This window comes from Orycteropus afer, unplaced genomic scaffold, assembly GCF_000298275.1.
Source record: "Orycteropus afer afer isolate SDZICR_OR568_19922 unplaced genomic scaffold, OryAfe1.0 scaffold00354, whole genome shotgun sequence".
Lineage (NCBI taxonomy): Eukaryota > Metazoa > Chordata > Mammalia > Tubulidentata > Orycteropodidae > Orycteropus > Orycteropus afer.
In genome coordinates, this window is record NW_006921941.1 from 1,973,759 (window position 1) to 2,001,224 (window position 27,466).

The window sequence follows — 27,466 nt, forward strand, 5'->3', positions numbered from 1 at the left end:
TAAGCACGTGAGAGAGAGTGGGAACCTCCCAGAACATTGTATTGTGCCACGCCCAACAGAAATAACCCAGGTGGGCGACTTTAAAATCAGGATCTCCTCAGTTGCTAATAGCAATTCCCACCTTGGAGTTTACAAAGACTTATGGGTAGAAAAGCCACACTAAGTAATTTACTACACCGCAAAGTCATAAAAGGATATATATAGTTTTAAAAAGTCTCCCTACCACTCTTCTCTTAAGCCCTCAGTTCCTGTCTCTGGAGATGATCACTCATTAGTTTTTTACATGTCTTTCAGAGATATATGCTTGCACAATGTGATGACCAAAACTATCTCCAGACATCACTTAATGTTCTCTGAGGAGCAAAATCACTGGTGGTTGAGAACCACTGCTCTAAAGAAGAGTAGGTGGAAGAGTAGCCTATCTAGAGTTCATGTTATAATTTTCAGAGTGAAGCAAAAATACTGTATTTAACAAATATTTTTTTTGTTTTGTTTTTAATTTAGAAGTATTGCCTATTTCCTCAGAGAGCTTGTAGTCCATCAGTGCTATCTTTCCCTGTCATGTGGACTCAGTGTTGACAGAGTTTCATGGAATTGTAATTACATTTTGCCTCTCATTGCTAGACTGAGCTTTTCATTCCTAGGCAAAGAAGGCACAATGTTTATTTTCCTGAGACAGTTCTTTGGCTGCACTGCTGGTAGAAATTGTATTCTTGTATATTTCTAGTAACCTCGTAGATAGTTCTCCCCAGAATGAGACCCAGGGACACAATTCCTTTGGAGAATCCCTAATTGCAATCAAGTAGAAGCATGGACTCAATCAGATGTTTTTTGAAGGGCTTTCTGAATCCTATTGCTCCATATAGAAAGTGCCTTGAGGTCAAAGACCATATTCAACAACAAATAAATGGTCAGTATATCTGTTGTCTACATGGCACTAATATATGGTGGTGAGTAAAATGGACATGACCCCTGCCCTTACTGATGTTCCTTTCTAGTTGTTGGAGAAGACAATAAACAGAGTAAGCAAATAAATATATTGTTATAAAATAAGGAAATTGCTATGAAGGCAACATGTTATGCCAGAATAAGCAGGGGTATCTAATTAAATAACATAGTCAGGGAAAAGTCTGTTTGAGAAGGGAAGATTTAGGCTGAGACTTGAAGGATGTGATAGACTTGATCCAAGAGCATGGCACAGAATTTAATGTAGAGGTTACTTTTGTGTGTTCAGAAGCTTCTAGATAGGAAAGGTTTTAGCATGCGTTAGGAATTGAAATATCATTGTATTTGGAGTGACTCCAAATGAGGTTGGAAAGGCAAGCAGGGCCAGATCCTTATGGGCCACAGGAAGGAGTTTGCATTTTATCTTGAGAGCAGTAGCAAGCACTGACAAGTTTTAAGTGAGGTTGTCACCTAGTATGACTTTTATTTTAAAATATAATTTTGGGCTGCTATGTGGTGAATGGTTGAGAGAAGGCAAGCAGAGTAGTCAGGGAACTCTTGCTACAGTTCAGGAGAGATGCCGGTGGCTTGAGGTAGTGTGGTAGTGTGGAAAGAAGCAAAAGAGAGTTGGTATTTTGGAGGGAAGAGTCCACAGGACTTGCTGATAGTTTGGGATATTTATTTATGTGTTCATTTGGAGAGACTCCATAGGCTCCAGAGCCCAGTTGGCTGTTATCTTTATGGAAGCTGCTTGCCAAGCTGGATCTTCTGCAGTGTCTCTGGGTTGGTTTGAACAGGCAACCTTTGGGTTACTAGCCGAGTGCAGACTGTCTGTGCCACCCAGGGACCTTAGCACTTGCTGATATTTTGGTTAAGTAGACTGCAGGTTGGGTGACCTTGGGTTGCCTGAGTAACTTAAGATGTGGTGTTCAATTTATTGAGGTGAGGGGAGCAGTGTCAAAAAGGAGTTGGGCGATAAGGGAATTTGCTTTTGAAATTTTAAGTTTGAGATGCCTGAGATACACAAGTAGAGATGTCAAGTAGGAGGTGATGTCAAATAGAGATGTCACTGTGAGCTCAGAGGAGAGGTCTTGGTTGGAAATATAAACATATAGACTAGGTAATTCTGAAGACATGAGAAAGGCTGAAACTTTCTAGTGCAGTTGTCCTTAATCTGGGGCCTGGGAAGCCCACAGAAATTCACTGATAGAATTCAGGGGCCCATAAACTTGGATGGGGAATTTTTTTCTTGTTTTTATTAACTTTTAACTAGCTGCAACAATGGGCTCAAACATAGCAGTGATTGAGGATGATGCAGGACCTGGCAACATATAATTAGGTTATATATAAAGTTGCTATGGATTGGAACTGACTCCATAGCACCTAACAACAACAACAACAACAACAACAACAACAACAACTGAAATTTAGTATATTCTTCAATTTTTAAAACAGACCTCAAACCACAGTAGGGTTAATAGTATTTGTGACTTTGTCATCAGTAGAAATCAAGATCTTTTCATATTACATTACAGTTGTTGATAATATCTCAAAATACCATTTACACTTATCCATACTTCACAATTACAGTACAGTACACTAAACCCATGGCTTGTTATTGTTGTTAAGTGCCATTGAATTGGTTCAGACTCACAGTGACCCTATGCACAACAAAATGAAATACTGCCTAGTCCTGTGTCATTCTCACAATCATTGCTGTTTGAACCCATTGTTGCAGCCACTGTGTCACTCCATCTCCTTGAGAGTCTTTTTCTTTTTCATTGACCCTCTACTTTACCAAGCATGATGTCCTTCTCCAAGGACTGGTCCCTCCTGATAACATGTCCAAAGCACACAAGACAGTCTCACCATGCTCCTTTCTAAGAAACATTCTGGCTGTACTTCTTCCAAGAAAGATTTGTTCATTCTTCTGGCAGTCCATGGTAGATTCGATATTCTTTGCCAACACCATAATTCAAATGTGTTATTCTTCAGTCTTCCTTATTAATTGTCCAACTTTTACATGCATATGAAGAGGTTGAAAATAATATGGCTTGGGTCAGGTGCACCTTAGTTCTCAAGGTGGCACCTTTGCTTTTTTAGCACTTTAAAAAGGTCTTTTAGAGCAGATTTGCCTAATGTAAGACATTGTTTGGTTTCTTGACTGCTGTTTCCTTGGGCATTGACTGTGGATCAAAGTAAAATGAAATCCTTGGCAACTTCAATCCTTTTTCCATTTATCATGATGCTACTTATTGGTCTAGCATAAGGATTTTAGTTTTCTTTTATGTTGAGGTGTAATCCATACTGAAGGCTATATAGTCTTTGATCTTCATCAGTAAGTGGTCCAAATCCTTTTCACTTTCAGCACGGAAGGTTGTGTCATCTGCGTATCACAGGTTGTTAATGAGTTTTAGTCCTGATGCTGAGTTGTTCTTCATATAGTCCAGCTTCTCTGATTATTTGCTTAGCATACAGATTGAATAAGTATGATGAAAGGATACCACCCTGCATACAACTTTCCTGATTTTAAACCATGCAATATCCCCTTATTCTGCATCTTGGTCTATGTACAAGTTCCTCATGAACACAACTAACTGTTCTGGAATTCCCATTCTTTTCAGTGTCATCCATAACTTGTTATGATCTGTATCATCAAATACCTTCGCATTGTTAATAAAACTCAGGTAAACATTGTTCTATATTCTTGCGTTTCATCCAAGATCCATCTGCCATCACCAATGATATCCCTCATTCCACCTTCTGAATCTGGCTTGAATTTCTGGCTGTTCCCTGTTGATGTACTGCTGCAACCGTTTTTGAATTATCTTCAGCAAAGTTTTACTTGTGTGTGATACAAATATTGTTCAATAATTTCTGCATTATATTGTGTCACTTTTCTTTGGAATTGTCACAGATATGGATCTCTTCTAGTCGTTTGGCCAGGTAACTGTTTTCTAAATTTCTTAGCCTAGATGATTGAATGCCCCCAGTGTTGCATCCATTTTTTTAAATATCTCAATTAGAGTTCTGTCAATTCCTGGAGGCTTGTTTTTCACCAGTGCCTTCAGTGCAGTTTGGACTTCTTCCTTCAGTACATAGATTCTTAATCATAAGCTACCTCTGGAAATGTTGACCAATTCTTTTTGATATGTTGTTGTTGTTATTTGCTATTGAGTCGGACCTGACTCATAGCGACCCCTCCTTGGGTTTCCGAGGCGGTATCACTATGGAGGTAGATTGCCCAACCTTCCTTCCGAGGAGTGGCTGGTGGGTTTGAACTGCCAGCCTTCTGGTTAGCAGTCAAGTGCCTTAGGCACTATGCTACCAGAGCTCCTAGTTACTCTGTATTCCTTCTGTCTTCTCTTTATGCTTTCTGTGTTGTTCAGTATCGTGCCCACAGAATCCTTCAGTATTGAACTTGAGGCTTGAATTTTTTCTTCAGTTCTTTTAGCTTGAAAAATACTGAGCATGTGCTTCTCTTTTGGTTTTCTAACTCTGGGACTTTGCACATTTCATTGTAATACTTTACTTTGTCTTCTTGAGCCATTCTTTGAAACCTGTTCAACTCTTTTGCTTCATTATTTCTTTCATTCACTTTAGCTATTCTGCATTCAAGAGAAACTTTCAGAGACTTTTCTGACATTCATTTTGGTCTTTTCTTTCTTCCCTGTGTTTTTAATGACCTTTTATGTATTATGTCCTAGATGTCATCACACAACTCATCTGCTCTTGGGTCATTAGTGTTCAGTACATCAACTCTGTTCTTGGTCTCAAAATTCCATTTCATTTTTGATGACTTCCAATCTTCCTAGATTCATACTTCATACGTCCCACATTCCAGTTATTAATGGATGTATACAGCTATTTTCTTCTCATTTTGAGTTGTACCACATCAGCAAATGAAGATTCTGAAAGCTCTACTCTATCCATGTTCTTAAGGTTGACTCTACATTGAGGAGGCAACTCTTCCCTAGTTATGTTTTGAGTGCCTCCCAAACCTGAGGGGCTCAACTTCCTGTACTGTATCAGACAATGTTTTCACTGGCCAATTTATTTTTTAAAAGTAGATCTCCAGGTCCTTCTTCCTAGTCTCTCTTAGTCTGGAAGCTTCACTGAAACCTGTCCACCATGGGTGACCTTGCTTGTATTGAAATACTGGTGGCATAGCATCTAGTAATCACAGCAGCATACGAGCTACTGCAGTATGACAAATTGACAGACAAGTGGTGAGATTTATGACCCGTGACTTTATTAATGCATTAAATAACAAGAGCCAAGACTAAATCCTGTTATTTAATGCATTAATAAAGAAGCACATGGTTAAAATGTCAGTTTTTTTCTTTTCCAAAAGCTGTATTTCAGTAAAACTGGTTTCTCTTATAATCCTTTATATTTTTTTTATTGTTGTTGTTATGTGCCGTCAAGTTGGACCCGACTCATAGTGACCCTCCTTGAGTTTCTGAGGCAGTATCACTATGGAAGTAGATTGCCCAGTCTTCCTTCTGAGGAGTGGCTGGTGGGTTTGAACCGCCAGCCTTCTGGTTAACAGTCAAGTGCCTTAGGCACTATGCTACCAGAGCTCCCATTTTTTTTTTATTATTATTATTATACCTTAAAAATTATTCTGAGAAGGGGGGCTTTATTAGATGTCAGAAGGGCCCATTTCACATAAAAGGATCAAAGATCTTTGAGAATGAGCTTGTGGAATGAGAAGAGATGGAGCCCAGGACTGAGCCCTGGGCTTGGTTGAGCCAACAAAGGAGACTGAGAAGAAAGGTTTGAGAGGCAGGAGGAAGGCCAGGAGAAGGTGAGTCATGGAAGTCAGCAGAAGGTGAGTAGCTGCTTGTGCCAGGGGGTGAGGACATAAGAGTGGCCTTTGAGTTAGGTAACATGTTATTGATGATGGTAAGCAGTTTCACTAGAAGGCTAGAGACACATTAGATTGAAGTAGGTTAAAAAGTCAAGGGATATTAAGAAAGTGGAGATGGTAAGTATAGTCCAAAGGTTGGCAACTTTTTCTGTTATTGTTAGCTGCTGTTGAGTTGATTCTGACTCATGGTGACCCTGTAGTATGCGGAATAGAACTGCTCCATGAAGTTTTCAAGGCTGTGACCTTTCAGTAGCAGGTCAGCAGGCCTGTCTTCCAAGGCACCTCTGAGTGGGTTCAAAATGTCAACCTTTTGGCTAATAGTTGAGCACTTACAGTTTGTGCCATCCTGGGACTTTACTGTTTGTGTACAAGTCCAAATATTAAATGTTTTTGACTTTGTGGGCCGTTTGGTCTCAGTTGCAACTACTCACCTTTGCTTTGTAATGTGAAATCAGCTATAGACAATACATAAACGAATGAGTGTGGCTTTGTTCCAGTAAAGCTTTATTTCAAAAATAGGTGGCAAGTTGGATTTGGAAGCTATAGTTTGCCAGTCCTTGGTACAGACAACTTTTTGGAGAAGTTTAGAAAGGAAGGAAGGAGCTCTGGTAGCATAGTGGCTAAGGCACTTGACTGCTAACCAGAAGGCTGGCAGTTCAAACCCACCAGCCACTCCTCGGAAGGAAGGTTGGGCAATCCTACTTCCGTAGTGATACTGCCTCGGAAACCCAAGGAGGGGTCGCTATGAGTCGGGGCCGACTCGACGGCAAACAACAACAACAACAACAACAGAAAGGAAGGAAAGTATAGAAATAGGGAAATACTTGACGGCAGACAGATGTGTGTATGTGTGTATGTACTTTAAGATGGGAGTCTCTAGGACGTATGAAGGAGGAGAGGCTGATAATACAAAAAAAGTGAGTTGTAGCAATAAATTCCTTAAGGAGGCAAGAAGGAGATAGAATTAAGTGTATCTGTATATTTAATAAATTGATTTTTTTATGTGGCTTGGTGCTACTTTGAGTGACATGAATATTAGGGTAAACAGCAAAGATTGATAAGGGGAGTCTGTCCCTGTTTATGGTGTTTAATGATGAACTAGGCTGGAGGAGAGTTGAGTACAGGGGAGTTTGGCACTCATTTATTTAGTTTGTTGAATTTGGGGCTTTGTTTGATTGGCTTTACCAACAGCAATAAATGTAGCTACCTTCATTTTTCTTACAGACTGATTCTAGGAACTCAAAGTCCTCAATAGTTGCAAAAATGTTACAGCTCAGAATGTTTTCTACTATATTTTGGTTGGTATCTTCCTGTCAGTAACAGTGGCCCATTCTGGCAATTACTATAACTGAAGAGAGAGGAAAGAGCAGGGTAGGCATCTACCTCACTGGCCCTCTGCCTCCCCTATAATTGAAAATCATTGTTCTAAACGTTTTGCGGGTACTTTAATTCAGGATCTAAAAAGGCATGTTTGTTCTTTTTCCTGTAGCAGTTCAGGCATCTTAATGATCTCAGGCATATTTCCCCCTCAGTGGTAGGAATGCTTGCCTTTTGCAGACCCCAGTATAGGAGAAAAAGATCTTCGGCATATTAAATCAGTACATATTTTCACAATGAGCACAGACAATAAACCAGACAGTGGATTCTTTCACAGCTTTTTATGGTCATGGACTGGACTACATAGAGGGAACTACAGAGTATGCAGGCAGTGCCCGTCTACGCTGTGAACCTTGTACAACACACACCCTCTTTCTGAACATATCTGTCACCTGTGTGAAAATACTTACCGCTGGAGCTTATAGACTGATGAGGGTTTTCCTTTGTGATCATGCATACTTTGCTAGTTAACTTTTAAGATTGAAAGAAGTGAGTTAAGAGTCTTTAATACATTCATGCTATAGAATTTCTAATTGCCTTTCTAAGTTGGTTATTTTCAGGTAAAATTAATATTTGTTCATGATTTTAAAAATTTTCAAACAGTAAAGAAAGGGAGATAGGAACTCAAAAAGAAAAATCCCATCCACTGGTGGTAACCACCATTAGGTTTCTGTGTGTAGAGGAAAATAGTTATGCATGGATAAGCACACAGGTGCTCACATGTGTATCCTTTTTCTCTTAAGACATGAATGGGTTCATATGATATAGTCTGACTTGCAGCTTGCTTCTTAACAGTAGTATCTTTCCATATCAGAACATATTGATCCATCTCATTCTGCCTTCAGGCTGTTCCTTCTCCTCTAACAGTCTTATCCCAGAAACCTTCATGGCTCAGTCACTTCACGTCTTTAGTTGCATGCCACCTTCTTAGTGATGCCCTACCTGAAATTTCAACCCTTCCCTCAGCACTTCCCATTTCTTTCCCTACTAATGGTTTTTTTCTTAGCACTTATTACCTACCTTACTTTTTGCTTTATTTATTGTCTGCTCCCTCACTGTATTGGATACTCTCTTGAGTGGGAGAGATTTTTGACTACTGTATCCAGTCAAAATACCTGACCCATAGTTGATGCTTAATAAATGTTTGTTGACAAATGAATGAATACATTGTTCTGCACATTTAAGTGAATCACAATTTATTAAATAAGCCCTTATTAATGGACATTTAGGTGGTTTTTGGTTTTTCCTACATTATGAACAAAATAATCTTATAAATATCTTTGTACACTTGTGTGATGATCTCTAGGATAAATTCTTGGAGTGGAATTGTGAATTTAAAGGATCTATACATATTATATATTTTCAGTAATTATCTCCTACCCTTCTAACTCCACCTCCCCAAAAAAAGGTTATGTTGACTGACAGGATAACAGTGCATGAGGACAACCATTTCCCTACACCCTGCATGTACTAGGTATAACTACCCTTTAAACCTATGCCAGTGTGATGGATGAAACAGCATTGCATCTGAATTTGAGTTTCCATCATTAGGAATAAAGTTGAGCACCATTTCATATATGTAATTTGTATTTACTTTTCTCCTTATCCTTTTTCCCTTATTCTGTTAGATTTATTTGGTAGTGTTCTTGCATCGTTGTTTGCTTTGGTACATTTCCTCTCTGTAGCCTGAAACCAGATTCAGCCCCAGAGAACAGTATACCTGTGGGCCACAGTTTTCTATGTCTAGAAAGTTTCTAGCCCTGGTGTTAGCATCTTCATCTCTTGTTCTTGCCCACATTTTTTTTTTTAATAGTAGACTTTATTTTTTAGTACAGTTTTAGGTTTATAGGAAAATTGTGCAGAAAGTACAGAGAATTCCCATATGCCCCCTCTCCATCCTGTAAACAATTTCTCCTGTCATTAACTTCTTGTATCAGTATGGTACATTTGTTGTATTTGATAAACCAGTATTGGTACATTTACTCACTAAAATCCTTATTTTATGTTAGGGTTTACTCTGTCACTATTTGTTTTGTTTATTACTAAAAAAATAATATTATAAATGCACAACAGATGTTAGCTATGTTCTAGGTACTGTGCTCAGCACTTTGTAGATTTTATCTCTTTAAGCTGCTTAGCAACCCTATCAGGTAATTAATTTGTATCTGAATAAGGAAACTGAGGAATGAGGAAATTAAATGACTTGCCTGAGGTCACACAGATAGTATGTGGTAAAGCCAGTATTTGAGCCCAGATATACCAGCTCCAGAGCCTGCCCTCCTAACCACTAAGCTCTGTCACCTCCAGTATGGATAATGGATCATATTGCCCATTCTCTGTTTTCTAAGGACTTTTCTGCCCATATGTCCCCCATTCAGAAAATTGACAGCAGTTGCTAAAACAAGGGAAAAGTATACTGTACAAGTTTGGGAATTTCATCCTAACTTATAAACTGAATTCCATTTCATGGTTCAAAATCAAAGTAACATAAAAAGGTGTAGGGTGAAAAGTTTCACTCTCACTCTTGTCTCACCCATTCTGTTTCCCCCGCTCTCTACTTTAATCTTTCCAGTATATCCTTCCTGTGTTTCTTTGTATACTTGCAAGCTAATTAAATAAATAAACACACACATGTATTACTTACTGCCCTTTTTGTTTTCTTACACAAAAGATAGCAAATTATATAAGGATGCCTGGTGGTACAAAAGTTAAATATTCAACTGCTGATAGGTTGGTGGTTCAAACCCACCCAGCAGCTCTGCAGAAGAAAGACCTGGTGATCTGATCCCATAAAGATTACAGCCTAGAACACCTGGCATGTGGGGTCGATATGAGTAGAATTTGGCACAACAGCAACAAACAGTATATTATATATACTTTTTTATACCTTAACTCATCCAAAGGGTTTATGACCATTTTACTAGGTGTTTGAGTGCCTCTATATATAAAGCACTGGTCAAAGAAATGTGAATCACAGAAATCTCTGGCCTTGGGTTTCATGATCTAGTTTTTTAGGTTGTGAACATAAATCATGGTATTTAATGACATGATACTTTCTTGGCTTACTCGGGCTTCAGTACAAAGTATACCCAGGCTCTTGAAGATAGTGAACATTGATTTTGGCCTTTGGGGCCAAGGTGACAGAGCTACTGAATTCTAAGCCTATTAAACATAGGAACTGTATCTTACTTATCTTAATACCCTCTTCAGGATGTTATGGTTTGAACAAATGAATCCATACTCATTTTAAATATAGGCTTCAAAGAAACTTAGAGGTTATTCGTGAACTTAAAGTGAATGAAGAATTTTAGAATTATCTTGATTTTAGGATTTATCCTTATCTAAGGGGCCTGGTGATTGGTTGTGTTCCTGACTGGCATAAATGGTTAACACTCTCAGCTGGTAACCAGTAAGGTGAAATAAAATTTTGATGTGCCTAGTATAGAACTGAGGAGCTCTGGTAACATAGTGCCTAAGGCACTTGACTGCTAACCAGAAGGCTGGCGGTTCAAACCCACCAGCCACTCCTCGGAAGGAAGGTTGGGCAATCCTACTTCTGTAGTGATACTGCCTCGGAAACCCAAGGAGGGGTCGCTATGAGTCAGGGGCGACTTGACGGCAAATAACAACAGCAACAAGTATAGAACTGATGTACAAGGGCTCGTTTTTAGAGGGCTGGCTTGGGGGTGTGTGTGTGTGTCTTATTTTTCCTCTAATTGAGGCTTTCTCCTATATTTGTACTTACTCTGTGGACAGAAAATGGAAAGGATAAGTTTATCCCAACTACAGTACAGTATTTTAGGTTTATGGGCAAGCTACCCTCAATTTATTTGTTTTTGGTCTCAGTTTTTATTTATTACAGCTTAATTCTTTTGAAAGATATGTTCAGAATTCCTCTAATAGTTCTGAAAATTTTAGGAGCTATGTGTAGGCAACATAGTATACTATATTTTTAATGAGTATAGTGATTAAAAGAATAGACTGGAACTGGCCTGCCAGGGTTGAATTTGTGAGTCTGTCTGTCACTTTCTATCTGTGACAAGTTATTGAGCTTCTGTTTGTTTCTACTGTCACTAAGTAGATACTCTAAATTTTAGAGGTCTACGAGTCAATTCACTTTGTTTCCTCACTGAACTTTATAACCAAGGACAAGAACTGAAAGAGAAAATCTAGCATCTTATGTTTCTCTAGCAGTCCCTGGGTGGTACACATGCTTAACACTTTTGGCCACTAACCAGAAGACAGGAGGTTTTAGTCCACTCAGAGACACTTGGAAGAAAGCCTGGTGATCTACTTCCAAAAAATAGGCCATTGAAAACCCAATGGAACACAGTTCTGCTGTGACACACATGGGGTCACTGTGAGCCAGAATCGACTAGATGGCAAATGGTTTGGTTTTTGTTTGATTCTAAGAACTTTTCATCAAAGATTGTAATATACAATACATAAGCAGTATATACATATTCTATACGCAAAACACATGTACTAGTTAAGCATCTCAGTGCTTAATATGATGCAGGGAATATTTTCCTTTGAAAGAATAAGAATCCCAAAGCAAAAAAAGTCTGAGTTAAAAATCACACAGTTAACTTCATCCACAATCACCAGCCATTCCCTAATCCTCACACCTTTTTGGAGATTGCTTCATCAAACAAATGAAATAATCAGTCTTTTATTGATGAAACTGCGGAGCACAAACTTTATGCAGAAGCTAAACTGCATTTAAGAGCATAGGTGTTTTCAAGAAGGATAATACAGACGAGGGATGTTTTTTTTCCACAAGGCTCTAAACACAAACTTACCACACAAATACATTTCTATTTTTTTCAGTAATGGATCATTATCGAGCATGGGTGTTCTGTTAGCTTCTTGGCCTTGGCTGCCAAACTGTGCTCTGAAGAATGCTTTGTAACAGAGATCCTTTCCTTTGAAAACTTGTTGATGTCACAAGTACAGAGTCTTTCTTGGAGGTATATTTTAGGGCACAGGATAGGCGGGTTTTTTTTGTTTTTGTTTTTGTTTTTTTGCCAGGAGTCCAGAGCTTGCTGTTGCACACCTGATTTGGGAGGAGAAAGAAACACCCTATTACTCTTCATAGGGATGTGGAAATGTCATAGGGAGCATGGCCTGTCTGATGGGCCTGTTCTCGCTCCCTGTGCCTCTGAAGACCCTTTGTGCAGGAAAAGGGAGTTGCCTTGCCTCAGGGTCTTTTGGACATTTTCTTCGCATCATAATCATTCTGATCTGTTCTCTTAGGCTCTTTATTGAGAAACTACCAAAGCATAGAGATTACAAATCAGCTATCATTCCTGAAAAGAAAGACACAGTAAAGGTGAGTCTTCACTTTCTTACTGTCCACCTAAAAGTTTCAAAGCTGTACAGACTTTGAAGACAAGGTAAAAATGGTCAGTCTCTACAGCCAAGCATTTAATCTCACATGACATGATATATCTCTGGCCACTGCACCAGAGCAGTTATGAAGCAGCACTTATGGTATAGTGGAGGGTATGGTAAATCATTTTTGGAAACGTCAGCATTGCCAGCTTGACTTATGTTATCTTTTCTACTTAATTGGCTGCCATTTTTCTTATTCTCTCTGTTTTGTTTTGTATCTCAGAAATTAAAGGAGATTGCATTTCCCAAAGCAGAAGAACTGAAGGCTGAATTGTTAAAACGATATACCAAAGAATATACAGAATATAATGAAGAAAAGGTCAGTATATGATAGCTAAAAAAAAGAAAAAGAAAAATTCTTGTGCTCTTTTAGGCTGTGCCCTGTGATTCTAATGTGATACTTCAGCAGATCCTACCACCTCCACTTTTCTTGGTGAAGACCAGAAATGCAAAAAAATAGTACACAGGTGTTTAGGCTGAGGACTTAGCCTACTTGTCCAAGAAGGTGATTTTAGGGACAGAAAAAACCTATTTTCTCTCTGCTTTACCTAGAGTAAGAACTTAGGAATAGTGGAAATTCTTACCAAAACATAGGCTTTTAGATCAGAGAATTTTGGGGTTTGATTCACATTTGCTTATACCTGAAGCTGCTTATAATAATTGATTTCTTTCAAGCTGCTTTAAATTGATTCCTGTTGGGAAGAGTTAGAATTAAGCCTGTGGAGAAACTCCAAGGTTGCTATCAGGTTGCTTGTGTGAGATGTGAATACATTCTGCAGGTATTCACACACTCTTGCAGCTGCCTACTGAGCCCTGTTCTGGACTCTGATGTTGACTATCAGCAGGAAGGGAGGAGTTATGAGGCCTGTATTTTCTAAGACACCGAGTGAATGAAAATCTAATAAAAGAGAATGTTACTTGATACTTCTTGTTCATTTTAAAACCTCACTGTGTAGTGAACTGATGACATGAAAAAAATTTTGAGGCTTCATTTTGGGTTAAAATTCAGTAGAGACCCACACCATGGTGGATATAGACTTGGGTTTAGTTCCAGCTTACGGCCTTATTTGGGATACAGAATATATACATGGCATAGTTAGCAAATGAAACGATATGATACAGGTTGTGGAGTACAGACAAGAAGTTACATTGAGTGTTCAGTAAAAAAGAAAATATACTGGTTAGAGTCATTACAGAAGAGGAGTGGGAGGACTGGGACTTTAACTGCCCTTGAAGAACAAGCATACCATGTCTAGATAGAGAGGAGTGGTGCCTGTATTCCATCTGAGTGTGGAGGCACAGAGAGGAGCATGAGGCACCGAGGGGAGCATGAGTTCTGTGTTGGGAAATCAGACTAGAGCAGAAATACACTTTGCACACCTCCCTGCTGAAAAGCCTTGTTCTGAGGTATTAAGTCAGTGTTAGCTTAAATCCTTTCTTTCTTTGTAGAAGAAGGAAGCAGAGGAATTTGCCCAGAGCATGGCCATCAAGCAAGAGCTGGAAAAAGAAAGGCAGAGGGTAGCACAACAGAAGCAGCAACAGTTGGAACAGGAACAATTCCATGCCTTTGAGGAGATGATCCGGAACCAAGAGCTAGAAAAAGAGCGACTGAAAATTGTACAGGCGTTTGGGAAGGTGGACCCTGGCCTAGATGGCCCACTGGTGCCTGACTTGGAAAAACCTTCCTTAGATGTGTTCCCCCCTGCACCTGCCTCATCCACACAGCCTTCAGACTGTAATATAAGTGTAAGGCCAGCTAAGCCACCTGTGGTAGACAGGTCCTTGAAACCTGGAGTGCTGAGCAACTCAGAAAGTAGTAAGTCCATTTGTTGGTGTCCTCTTCCATCTCATTTGCAACTAAACAGAGTATCATCCTGGGGTAGCTTAAGATTACTGCGATGATTCTATTTATTAGACTCTGGGCAAAGAAACCCATTTGCTAGGTATTGCCATAATGTGTCCTAGCTCACTGGCTATATTGTAATACAGAGTTAGTAGGAAAAGTGGTCTTTGCTTAAGCCGTATAATTTATGTGGAGTTAGGTTGATTTTCTGAAGAGTTAACATCATTGAGAGTCAGACCCTCAACTTTTAAGAGTTATACAGAGATTTGAAGTGCTCAGAAAATTGGAGACCACTGTTAGTCTTCTAAAGGAAATTTTGAAATTTATAGTACCACTTTGCAATTCAACCATTGACTTTTATTTTATTTCTATTATGATTTTGGTAAAAATGTACAGAGCAAATTAGTTTTCCATTCAGCAATCCACCCACATTCTGTTTTGTGACATTCACTGCAATCCCTTCACTGTAGCTACTTCACTATAACAACGTTCTTCTCACTTCCTCCCTGCACCCACCCCTTCCCTTTTTCCTTCCCTTCCATCCCTCCCACCTTTCTAGCTCTCTCCCTCAGCAAGTGCTGTCCTCTTGATCTCATGTGCTTGATTATTCTAATGAGTGTATACCCTCCTGATGTTACTGTTCAGCATTTCTCCCCATACTGTCCAGGATCTTCTGTTGTGATCCCTTTTAGAGTGGTCAGCAGTTGTAGCCAGGCACCATCTAGTTCTTTTGGTCTCAGAGTCATGTAGGCTGGGTTCACGTTGTCTTTTACTCCTTTGGACTAATTGTTTCCTTGTATATTTGATTTTCTTCACTCTTCTTTGCTCTGGATGAGGAGATACAAATAGTTGTACCTTAGATAGCCAGCTTTTTTTTTTTAAATTTTTATTGTGTTTTGGGTGAAAGTTTACAGAGCAAATTCATTTTCCATACAGCAGTTGATACACATTTTGTCTCATGACATTGATTGCAATTTCCTACAGTGTAACATCTCTCTTCCCACTTCCTCCCCGTAGTTACCTCTTCCCTGTGTCTTTCTGTCCCATGCACTCCTGTCCCCCAAGCTGTCTCCCTGTGAATACACTGCCCTTCTGTCCTCCCATAGTTGATCTCTACAAGGAGCGTATTTTCCTAATGTAAATGTTAACCCCGTATGCCTGTCTGTTGTTTGGTTGGAAGCCACGAGAGTGAGTTCAATTCTAGGCCTGAAGGGCAGGTAGGTGCCATAGTCTCAGGGGTTTCACCAGGCTCTCAGAGTAGCAAACCTGGTTGGTTATTTTTTTAATTATTTTGGGTTTTGTTCCACATTGTTCTCCCACTGTATCCAATACCTCCTACACAGATCTCCCTCCAGCTACTTACAAGCTTTTAAGACCCCAGCTACTACTCACCAACAGTAGGATGTGGAATATTATGTTTGTGGACTATATTATGCCAGGTGATCTTAGTCAACCACTGACTTATAAAAAATAAAAAATGACTATTGAATTGTGCTTGCTCTGAAAGCATTCCTAATCATTAAGGAACTTGGTCAAGGTAAATATTGTATATAGTCAATTATAATGCAGCCTGTTGTTGTTATGTGCTGTTGAGTTGGACCTGACTTCTGAGGCAGTATCACTACAGAAATAGATTGCCCCATAAAAAACTATTGACAAGCTTTCCTCTTCTCACCAATGACTGGTTATCTGAGAAAACATTAATAAGGCAAATGATGAGTATACATTGATCAATAAAATAGGTTTTTTGGGAATAAGAACCTACTTTGAAATAATTGTTTGAGAAATTCATCTTTGCCAAAGATCTGTGTAAAAGTACAATGTAAGAATGGGCAAGGAGGGCTGGACTGGGAAGCCTGACCTTTAAGCCTTTACCACATTTACTCGGCAGGGTTTTCTCCTCCTGCTGTCCTTTCACATATTTGCCCTGCCCTGATCAAACCGAACTATTGTGTTCCCAGAGCATTTCCTGGATATTTTTTCTAAGAGGCTTGTTAACATTTTGCCCTCTACCAGAATCTATTTTCTCTGTCTCTACTTTGCCTACTTTTTTTCTAAGTTTTTCTAGGTCCCGCTCCCTTCAGTCAAACTGATCCTGTTCTTAATTCTCAGAGCTGTTTTATCCCTACGCCATTCAACTCATTCACCTGATAGTGTAGTCATTTGTTTGTAACTAGATTTACTTCTTGTCGGTTATATTTTGAGTCTTTGTGTTCCCTGTAGGCTGAGCACAGTGCCCAGTTGGTATACTCTCAGTAAATGATTATTGAATTGCAAGGAAAGGACTGTGCCAAACCTTAATTCAGAATCCTTAGACACTGCCCTTCAGACTGCTACATGACAGTGTGTCTCTTGTTCTGACTTTGTTGCTTCTCTAGGAATTCCGATCTTGCTGTTGAATATGCAGGAGCACAAAATTCCTTGTCACTTTTTTTTTTTTTTTTTTTTTTTTTAATATAGACATGTGACTATGAAAGATGCTGTCTCTCTCATACTTTAGGTTCTGGCTCTCAAAGTTTCTCTTTGGTGGTCAGGGACTAGAGTCCATTCTTGGAATTCTGAAGCAGGTTTTATGAGCCGCTTTGTCCATTTATACCCCTTTTTCAGATCACACTGTATTTTTTGTTTTGTTTTTTTGGCATTTCTTCCAAATGACTATATTCAGAAGTAAATAATTACCCAAATTATTTTCCATTATCGATAATATATCTTGGTTTATTTCTTTGAAAGTCATGTTGTTGTTGTTGTTGTTGTTATGTGCCATCGAGTCGGACCCAACTCATAGCAACCCCTCCTTGGGTTTCCAAGGCAGTATCACTACAGAAGTAGATTGCCCCATCTTCTTACTCTCTAATATTCTTATCTGAAATAAAGGCAATTTCAAATAAAAATAAAAGTTCAGTTGAAAGGGAAGATTATTTTTTTTTAATCCTGTGTTATATTCTGATGGGAGCTCTGGTGCCTGAGGCATGTGACTGCTAACCAGAAGGCTGGTGGTTCAAACCCACCAGCACTCCTCGGAAGGAAGGTTGGGCAATCTACTTCTGTAATGATACTGCCTTGGAAACCCAAGGAGGGGTTGCTATGAGTCGGATCCGACTGACAGCAGTGAGTTTAGTTTTTGGTTAGATTTTAAAAGGAACTCTGGTGGTGCAGTGATTAAAGCATTTGGTTGCTAACTAAAAGGTGGTTTAGACCCACCAGCCACTCCATGGGAGGAAGATGAAACAGGTTGCTTCTGTAAAGATTGTTATATTGTTGTTGTTGTTGTTACGTACCGTCGAGTCGGCCCCGACTCATAGCAACCCCTTCTTGGGTTTCTGAGGCAGTATCACTTTATATACTGCCTTGGAAATCCTATGGGCCAGTTCTACCCTGTGCTGTAGGGTTACTATGAATCAGAATTAACTCCATGGCAGTGGGATTTTGGTATTAGATTTTAACAGAGAATTCCTGAGCATTTCAGGAACTTTTTTTTAAAAGTAGTAATTTACCCTGTCTTAATTGTGATGATTAACACCTGCTCTTTTCTTTGCTTGAAGTAATGGACTCCCAACGGCTATAGTCAGAGATTGGAGAGAAGACTGCAACCTGATTTTCCTGTGCCATTAGGCTAGACCTCCACTCACTGCCTGAAATTGAGGGGCCTAGGGATTTGGTATTGCTGTCCTAGGGCTGCTAGCTCTGAGGTCTGTTGAGAAGCTCAATCCTATAGTCTCAGACCTTCCCTTTTCTCTGTTGCAGTTCCTACAGTTGATGGACTGCGCCACGTGGTAGTGCCTGGGAGGCTTTGCCCACAGTTTCTCCACTTAGCCAGTGCCAACACTGCCCGGGGAGTAGAGACATGTGGCATTCTCTGTGGAAAACTGGTAAAAGCAAACTCTTTACTGAGCTGAGACTGTTTCTTCCCCCTTGGCCTTTTCTGACTCCCCAGGGTTGGGTACTCTCAGCACTGCTCCTCTTGCTGATTGGACCGTGGACTGCATACAGTGCAGTGTCACTTGGAACTTGATGATCCTATATTTGATTGGTTTTCATATTCCCTTGAATTAAATTGATTATTCTAATACTAGTAGTAAGAAATACTTAACTTTAAACTTGATAGACAGATTCAGCGAATAACTAGATACAATTTTTTGAGTACCTATTCTATGGTGGTGGTGGTGGTGGTGGCGGCGGTTGTAGTTGTTGTTGTTGTTGTTATGTGCCATCGAGTCAGACCCTTCCTTGGGATTCCAAGGCAGTATCACTACGAAAGTAGATTGCCCCATCTTTCTTCCGAGGAGTGGCTGATGGGTTTGAACTGCCAACCTTCAGGTTAGCAGTCAAGTGCCTTAGGCACTATGCTGCCAGAGCTCCCAGTGGTTGTAGTAGGACCTAGGAATTTCTTTGAGAAATGAGAGACATACACCAAAAGATAAATAGCCTGATGAGTTATATATACAGTATAAGCACTAAGAATTAAGAGGAAGGAATGAAATTATTTGAGGCCACTTAAAGAGTCCATTAAGGAGCCTTGGTGTACAGTGATTAAGTGCTTGGCTGCTAACTAAAAGGTTGGCAGTTCAAACTCCACAGTGACACTGTGGGAGAAAGATGTGTCAGTCTGCTTTTGTAAAGATTACAGCTTTATAAACCTTGTGAGGCAGATCTGCTCAGTCCTATAGGGTCGCTATGCATCAGGATCGACCTGATGGCAATGGGTTTGGTTTTGGTAAAGAGCCCATAACTAACTGCCCAGTGAATAAGTGAATGAGGTGAGACAGACTTAAACTGAACCTTGAAGAATTTAAAGGCTTAGAGAAACAGTGTGATAGGGAACTGCTTTACACACAAGCGAAGGAAGAGAAATGATTCAGTACTTGGAGCTTCACAAGAACCCTGAGTAGATCATTTGGCTAAAACAGAAAGCTCCCACATGACAGTGGTGTTTAACCTAGGCTATACGTCAGATGGAGTTCTGGGACAGGACTCAACATGGGTCTCTTTACAGAGCACCCAGCCACTGCTCATGATCAGGAACTCAGGGAACACTGAGAAGAAGCCTCATGCTGGCTGGAGAAGGGCCTTGTCTGATATAGATGTTCAGCTTCCATTTTTATGAGATGGTGGGGTTGCATAAGTGCCATGAAATTGTGATGAGCTGTTTTCTCCTTTGGCAGATGAGGAATGAATTTACCATTACCCATGTTCTCATCCCCAAGCAAAGTGCTGGGTCTGATTATTGCAACACAGAGAATGAAGAAGAGCTCTTCCTCATACAGGACCAGCAGGGTCTCATCACACTGGGCTGGATTCATGTAAGCAATTCCACGCTCTCTGAGTCTTAGTCTCTCATGAAATTGTAAATACACTGTTTTTTCCTTTGAGCAAAATAAATTGCTTCCAGATTATTTTTCTTCCTTTGGCTGAAGTCCCTAGCATACGTGACTGCACTCCAGTGTTGACTTCTGGGAACTACATTGGTCTTTTTAATTTTTAAAAAATGAAAATAAACTAGTTCTCTGAAAGTCCTAGTTTCCCTGTGAGTGTGACTAGTGATAGGACATTGGCTTGGAATTATATGGACACTGACTGTACTTGCTGTGCCGACTTTAAATAAATGATGTCCCTAAAAGGCATATAAATCAAAATATTTAAATAAAATAAGGAAGCTGAATCAGATGCTTCTAGTTGGTCTTTCCTTCTTTCTGTTTTTTCAGATTTCAGTGGATTTTATTACAAAAATATGTCACTGTTGGTCTATACTCACCAGCTAATAGGTTTGACTTCTCATCACAGTATACCCACTAATTAGCTGTAGGTTGCAAAAATGTCCCAAATTCATTACCTTTCTCTTTTACAGCTTTTCCCATCAAAAGGTGTCTTTCTGCATCCTTGGGATCTTAGTTGTTTTTGTGGTTCGATTTGGCCAATAGAATGCAGTGAAAGTGGCATTGTGTGTGTCTAGGTCTCAAGAGGCCTAGCTTCTACTTTTTTTTTTTCAGTTGTAATTTGGGTGAAAGTTTACAAAGTAAATTGGTTTCCATTCAACAATCCATGCATACTCTGTTTTGTGACATTTACTGTGATCCCCACTGCAACAGCATTCTTCACACTTCCTCGCTGTGCCCACATTTTCCTTTTGTTCTTCCTTCCCATATCCTTCCACCTTCCTGGCTGGGTAAATGCTGTCCTCTTGATCTCATATGCTAGACTGTTATAAAGACTGCATACCCTCCTGATACTACTGTTCACCTTATAGGCCTGTTGTTTGGCTGCCAATTGAGTCATGAGGGTTAAAGCTCAGCTCCTAGCTTGACAGGGGTATCTAAGGTCCATAATTGCAGAGGTTCCACCAGTCTTCACCAGACCAGTAACCCTTGTCTTTTTTATGGTTTTGAGTTTTATTCTACATTTACCCTCACTCTATCTTAGACCTCTTTTTGTGATCTCTTTCAGAGTGGTCAGCAGTGGTAGCCAGGTACCATCTAGCTCTTCTGATCTCAGGGTCATGGAGGCTGGGGTTCACATGGTCCATTAGTCTTCTGGACTAATTGTTTCCCACGTCTTTGATTTTCTTCATTCTTTGCTGTGGACGGGGAGAGACCAATAGTTGCACCTTAGATGACCACTCACAAGCTTTTAAAATCCCAGTTGCCATTCAAAGTAGAACATTTTCTTTGTGGACTGTGTTTTGCCAATTGACCTCATTGTCCCCCGAGACTATGGTCCTGAGCCTCCACACCAGCCCCTCATTCCCTGAAGGTGTTTTCTTGTGACTAAGATGCTTTCATAACTTTGTCCATTGTATGCTCTATTACATTCATGGATATATTTGCAGCACATACACAGCATAGGTTGAGATAGCCTCTGTCAAACCTATATATATTCGTGGGTAGAGTCCCATTCACCTTCTTAGCCCTATTCAGGCTGATATTTGTGTATTCAGTTGTAAATTATTATTGTACTATTACTGCAGAATTGTATATTCAGTTGTTGTTGTTGTTGTTATGTGCCGTCGAGTCTGCCCCAACTCACAGCGACTCCTCCTTGGGTTTCCGAGGCAGCATCACTACCGAAGTAGGATTGCCCAACCTTCCTTCCGAGGAGTGGCTGGTGGGTTTGAACCACCAGCCTTCTGGTTAGCAGTCAAGTGCCTTAGGCACTATACTACCAGAGCTCCTTGTATATGCAGTAGTATTTACCTTTGTTGCCTTTAACTTTTGTGGTTCTCCCTATGTCTTCTACTGCCTTGATCATTTTGTGATGACCTCCCTCTTATTGTATATTGCTTTTCCCTTTGCCCAAATTAATACATGTCTACCCTTCTGTTAGTGATTTTCCCTTCCTTCCCCTCCTATCCCTGGAAACCTTCAAAGAAAAATTCTTTCTGCATGTAAACCTTTTCTTAACTTTTTATAGTAGCGGTTTCCTACAATAATTGTCCTTTTGTGATTGACTTATTTCACTCAGCATAATGTTCTCTAGGTTCATCCATGTTATGAGGTATTTTGCAGATTCATCATTATTCTTTAATGTTCCATTGTGTATATATACCATAGTTTGGTTGTCCATTCATCTGTTGATGGACACTTAGGTTGTTTCTGTTTTTTTTGCTATTGTGAATAGTGCTGCAAAGAACATGGGTGTGCATATATCTGTTCATGTCATGGTTCTTATTTCTCTAGGATATATACCTAATAGTGGGATTGCTGGATCATATGGTATTTCCATTTCCAACTTCTTTTTTTTTTTTTTTCTGTCTTTTTATTTTTACTTTGTATTGTGATTTGGAACAAGCTCAGGTAGCATAGTGCCTAAGGCATCTGACTGCTAACCAGAAGGTTGGTGGTTCAAACCCACCAGCCACTCTGTGGAAGCAAGACTGGTCAATCTACTTCCATAAAGATTTATTACCTCGGAAACCAAAGGGGGTTGCTATGAGTCAGAATCAACTCATTGGCAATGGGTGTGGTTTTTTTGGTATTGTGACTTGGGTGAAAGTCCACAGAGCAAATTGGTTTTCCATTCAACAATCCGTAAGACATTCTGTTCTGTGACATTTACTGTAATCCCTACATTGTAATAGTATTTATTTCCAACTTCTTAAGGAAGTACCATAGTGCTTTCCACAGTAGTTTTACCATTTTACACCCTTGTGGGCAGCGTATGAGTGTTCCATCTCTCCAGACTCTTACTAGTATTTATCGTTTTCTGTTTTTTTTTTTTTTTTAACTTTGCTATTAATGCTGGGTGAGATGATACCTCATTGTTGTTTTGATTTGCATCTCTCTAACGGCTAATGAAGGAGATCTGGTAGCATAGTGCCTAAAGGCACTTGGTTGCTAACCAGAAGGCTAGCGGTTCAAACCCACGAGCCACTCCTTGGAAGGAAGATGGGGCAATCTACTTCCATAGTGATACTGCCTCGAAACCCAAGGAGGGGTCGCCATGAGTCACATCTGACTCAACAGCACATAACAACAACAACAATGGCTAATGAAGGAGATCTGGTAGTATAGTGCCTAAGGCACTCGACTGCTAACCAGAAGGCTGGCGGTTCAAACCCACCAGCCACTCCTCAGAAGGAAGGTTGGGCAGTCTACTTCCATAGTGATACTGCCTTGGAAACCCAAGGAGGGGTCGCTATGAATCGGGTCTGACTCAATGGCACATGATAATAATAATAATGGCTAATGAAGGTGCTCTCATGGTGCAGTGGTTAATGCATTTGGTTGCTAACCAGAAGGTTGGTGGTGACCAGCTGCCCCGTGAAGGAATGATGAGACAATCTGCTTCCATAAAAGATTTACAGCCTTGGAAACCCTATGTAGGTCACTGTGAGTCAGAATCAACTTGATGGCAATGGATTTGGGTTTTAGAATGGCTAATAATCGTGAGCATTTCTTCGTGTGTTTGTTCGCTGTCTGAATATAATTTTTGGTGAAGTGTCTGTTCATGTCCTCTGCCTATTTTAAATTGGATTACTTGTCTTTTTTTGGTTGAGGTGTTGAAGTTTTTTTTTATACATTTTGGAGATTAGTCCCTTGTCCGATATATCCTTGCCAAAAATTTTTTCCCAGTGTATAGGCTCTCAATTGGTCTTTCTTAAAGTATCATATAAACTCAAAAACTCATTGCCGTCGAGTCGATCCTGACTTATAGTGACCTCTCCTTGGGTTTCCAAGGCGATATCACTATGGAAGTAGATTGGCCAATCTTTCTTCCGTGGAGTGGCTGGTGTGTTTGAACCATCAGCCTTCTGGTTAGCAGTCACATGCTTTAGGCACTATGCCACCAGAAATCCCAAAGTAACATATACCTTTACATAAACCAAAAGGGCCATCATGGAATGTCCACATATCTTATGCAGTCTTATGATATTGTTCATGTGAAATAGAATTCCTCCTCTACAGATTATTTTTAAATTTTTCTTTCTGTTCCTTTTCAACCCCTTACAGACCAAGCTGATTTTCCTATTGTATGACAGAGTTACGTACAAACAAATCAGACAGGTTTATGGATTTGGGAAAAGGATTACGAATATTTACAGGTCACAATTTGTAAAATACTGACCTGTGAGACAGTTCTGTGTGCCTTCTGTCCTTTCTTTAAGACAAAGACAGTCCAATTCCATAAATATTTACTGACTTGTCCCCCTTTGTAGTAGATGGGAGATAGAAAACTTGTTTCTTATCTGCCAGGGCATACAGATTTGAATAGGATATTATTTTAGTCTCATACAAGGGATTAGATAAATAGATAATAACCTTAATGTGAGGCAGAATGTGCTATGAGCCTCTAGAGGTACAAACAAAATACTTGAAATTCAGAGGTGGGAGGGATCATAACTGATTTTTAGGGAATTCTAGAAATGTTCTATGAAAGAAGTGATCATTTAGATAGTTCTTAAAGGAAGGTAGGGTTTGACAAGTAGGGATGGGCCAAGAGAGAATTTTGTGTGGAGGGGACAGCATAGGGAATAGGCAGGCTATGTTTCTGGAACCTTGAGTGATCCAGTTTGCTGGGTTTGTGGCTTGTATGAGGAAATGGTGATAGGTAAGTTTTAACACAGTGCACTGATGCTGTGCTCTGGAGGGTCTTGAATGGATAGGCAGAAAGTCCTGATTTTTACTAATTGGAGAACCCTTAAAGGTTTTTTAGCAGAGCAATGATGTGATCAAAACCATACTTTAGAACATTGAACATAAAGGCAGTTTTAAGGTAGATTGGGGAAGGGAGATTATTTTAAGAGTTTAGTGTGGGGACATAATCTAATAATAATGAGAACTAGGGTGATGACAGTACTTTTTAAAGAGTGATTTCAGAGGATATAGGGAATGAGTAAGGGAGGAATCAGTACTGAGTCAGAGATTTCAGGCCTGGCTCATCGGGTGGGAGTGATCATCTCCTAACCAGAAATAGGGAATCCCGGAGGAGGAGTGACTTTGGAAGAGAGGCCTTGCTGTGTTCAGTTCTAAGCATATTAAATTTAAGGTACTGGTGAGACACTGGATTGTTAGAGGTGGTTATCAGGCAATTGGAAATGTAAAGCTGGAACTTGGGAGCAAGGTCAAGGCAGGAGAGGAATCTGGGAGCTGTCGTGTAGAGCTGACCTTGGAAGCCTTGGGAGTAGTTAAGAGTGGAAAGCAAGAGATTCACATGAAACTTAGGCAACAGGGAACATAGAAAGCAGTCAGAAATGAAGCCAAAAGATGTAAGAGTACATAAGGTATGCTGAGGCACAGAAGCCAAAGGAAGAGGTGGGTTTTGAGAAGGAATTTAAAAATGTGACCTCTGTCACCTGCTGTAGAGAGTTCCAGAATGGTGAAGACTTAGATCAGCCTGTTGGATTTGATGAGGTCATTGATGACCTCGATTTGGTGGGTTTTAAGCAGCGGTGGGAGTAGACACCAGATTGTAAGGGTTCAAGAGGCAATGGGTATTGAGGTTGTGGCATTAGTGAAATGTATACTTTTTTGAGAAGCTTAACGAGAAATGAAAGAGAGATGAGACAGTGAGATGGGAAGTCAAGAGAATGTTTGCTTGATTGATTACTTAGTGTGGAAAGACATAAACGTGCATAAACCAGATATACACCTTAGTGAATCACAAAGCAAACATCTATTCATACACACTACTTAGGTCAAGAAATAGAACCTGACCAGAAGCATATCCCCCACCCGCAAGTTTTACCTAGTCACCCACCCACCCCCAGTGAAGGTGATCCTTCTCCTGACTTGTACTTGTGGTGGACCCTTTCTTGCTTTGCTAGTTTTAGTTCCTAAGTGTGTATCCTTAAACACTGTTTTTTAGTTTTGCCTGGCTTTGAGCTTTATATAAATGGAATTATATATACTATGTGTTCTTTTCCATCTTGCTGCTTTTGTACATTTTTAATGTTCATCCATGTTGTGTGTAGTTGTCTGAACATGACTTTATGCCAAAGGAGCTGATAGATAAGGTAATATGAATAGAAGGAGAGATAAGGTAGTATGGAGATAAGAAAGCATTAAATCAAAAGTACAAAAGACAGGTTTCATCTTTGTAGGTAGAGAAACTCATTCCTCTGAGACGAGATTGAAGAAATGGAGATGAAGATAAAGAGAGATTTTTGAGATGATGTTAGGAGAAGTTGAGAGAACTCATTTTCAATGGTTTTGATTTCAGTAAGGTTGGAGTTTAGGTCTGCTGCCAAGCAGGAGAGAAACAGGTGGGCATAGGAACTGAAGGAGATCATTTTTATGACCACTTAGAAATCATGAGTCTTTTCATACACTCATATTAAACTATCCTTGTTCAAAATGCTAGAAAGGAAGTTCATTATTAATTATGAACTCTTGCCACATCCTTTATGTCTGCAAATGGCTTTGTACTTGAAAAGGAGATTATAGCCCACTGTTGAGAGATGTTTGACTCTACCTTTCTTCATGGACTGTGGTTGGTTGTGTTCCTCACTGAGGCTTCTCTGACTTTGTTTCTTCTTCTCAGACTCATCCTACACAGACTGCCTTTCTCTCCAGTGTTGACCTACACACTCACTGCTCCTACCAGATGATGCTGCCAGAGTCAATAGCCATTGTCTGCTCCCCCAAGTTCCAGGAGTGAGTACAGGGGACCTGATCTGGGCATTGCAAGGAGGTAGTGGGGAAGAGTAGGGAAGAGGTTTCTATTCCTGAGTTAATAGGGCCCTTCCCTCTTTGTTCTCTAGAAGACATATAGATCGTGGTATTAATTTGCTGTTCTAATAAGCTCATCTCCTGATAAGCCTACTGTGCTTATTTAAGAAGATATTCAAGCAGAAACTTACATTGTGCTGTTCTAAAAAAAAGTCCACAAAATATTTGAAATGCTCAACTTGAAATGATAGGAGTTTCCAGAGTGATGTCAGGTTAGAGAATTTAAAAATCAAACAGATTATCTCAGATTGTTAGTTCTTTTTCATTTCAAATCCTGTCATTTACTATGAAATCTTTAAGCAAAACTAGAGTAGGGACAGTGATGGGTCTTTCTCTAACTCTAATTGATTCACCAGAGAACAGACCTGTGAGCCAATATCCTGTGCCTATTAGGCAATCACTCCCTATTCTATAAAAGTTTCCTGATGATAAAATCCTGTGTTTCAATGATGTGTTATGGCTGCCCCTGAGATATAATAAGTTAGCTTTGCTTTTCTCCCTTCTGGCCAGACTTCTCCATATTATCCATTTTGAGTTCAGAAAAAAAGTAACAGTATGGAAAAGGGTCTCAGAACTTTAAAGCTTTCTCAAAATTAGCTCTGCATTGTAGACCAGAGCCAGTTTCCGGGGGGGGGGGGTTCATGCACACACACACGTGGGCATCTTTCTGTGTGTTAGGTATAGAGGAACACTTTTGCTTGATTCTGCCCTGCATTTTCTTATTTCAGAACCGGATTCTTTAAACTAACAGACCATGGACTAGAGGAGATTTCTTCCTGTCGCCAAAAAGGATTTCATCCACACAGCAAGGATCCACCTCTGTTCTGTGTAAGTGTCTGTGTGGAGGAAATTGGGGCTGTTTCTGGCAGGGAG

At 39.9% G+C, this 27,466-nt stretch overlaps 1 protein-coding gene across 1 annotated transcript in view; it reads left to right on the forward strand.

Annotated features, from left to right (window-relative positions):
* The window catches only part of LOC103207094 (STAM binding protein), a 37,030-nt gene that overhangs the window by 5,930 nt on the left and 3,634 nt on the right, over nucleotides 1–27,466 (forward strand). Inside the window, exons 2-8 of the mRNA XM_042782511.1 lie at nucleotides 12,452–12,527; nucleotides 12,813–12,908; nucleotides 14,039–14,402; nucleotides 18,177–18,301; nucleotides 19,595–19,732; nucleotides 26,406–26,518; nucleotides 27,322–27,421. Of these exons, the coding sequence (XP_042638445.1) occupies nucleotides 12,452–12,527; nucleotides 12,813–12,908; nucleotides 14,039–14,402; nucleotides 18,177–18,301; nucleotides 19,595–19,732; nucleotides 26,406–26,518; nucleotides 27,322–27,421 (1,012 nt within the window). The remainder of the gene's footprint in view (nucleotides 1–12,451; nucleotides 12,528–12,812; nucleotides 12,909–14,038; nucleotides 14,403–18,176; nucleotides 18,302–19,594; nucleotides 19,733–26,405; nucleotides 26,519–27,321; nucleotides 27,422–27,466) is intronic.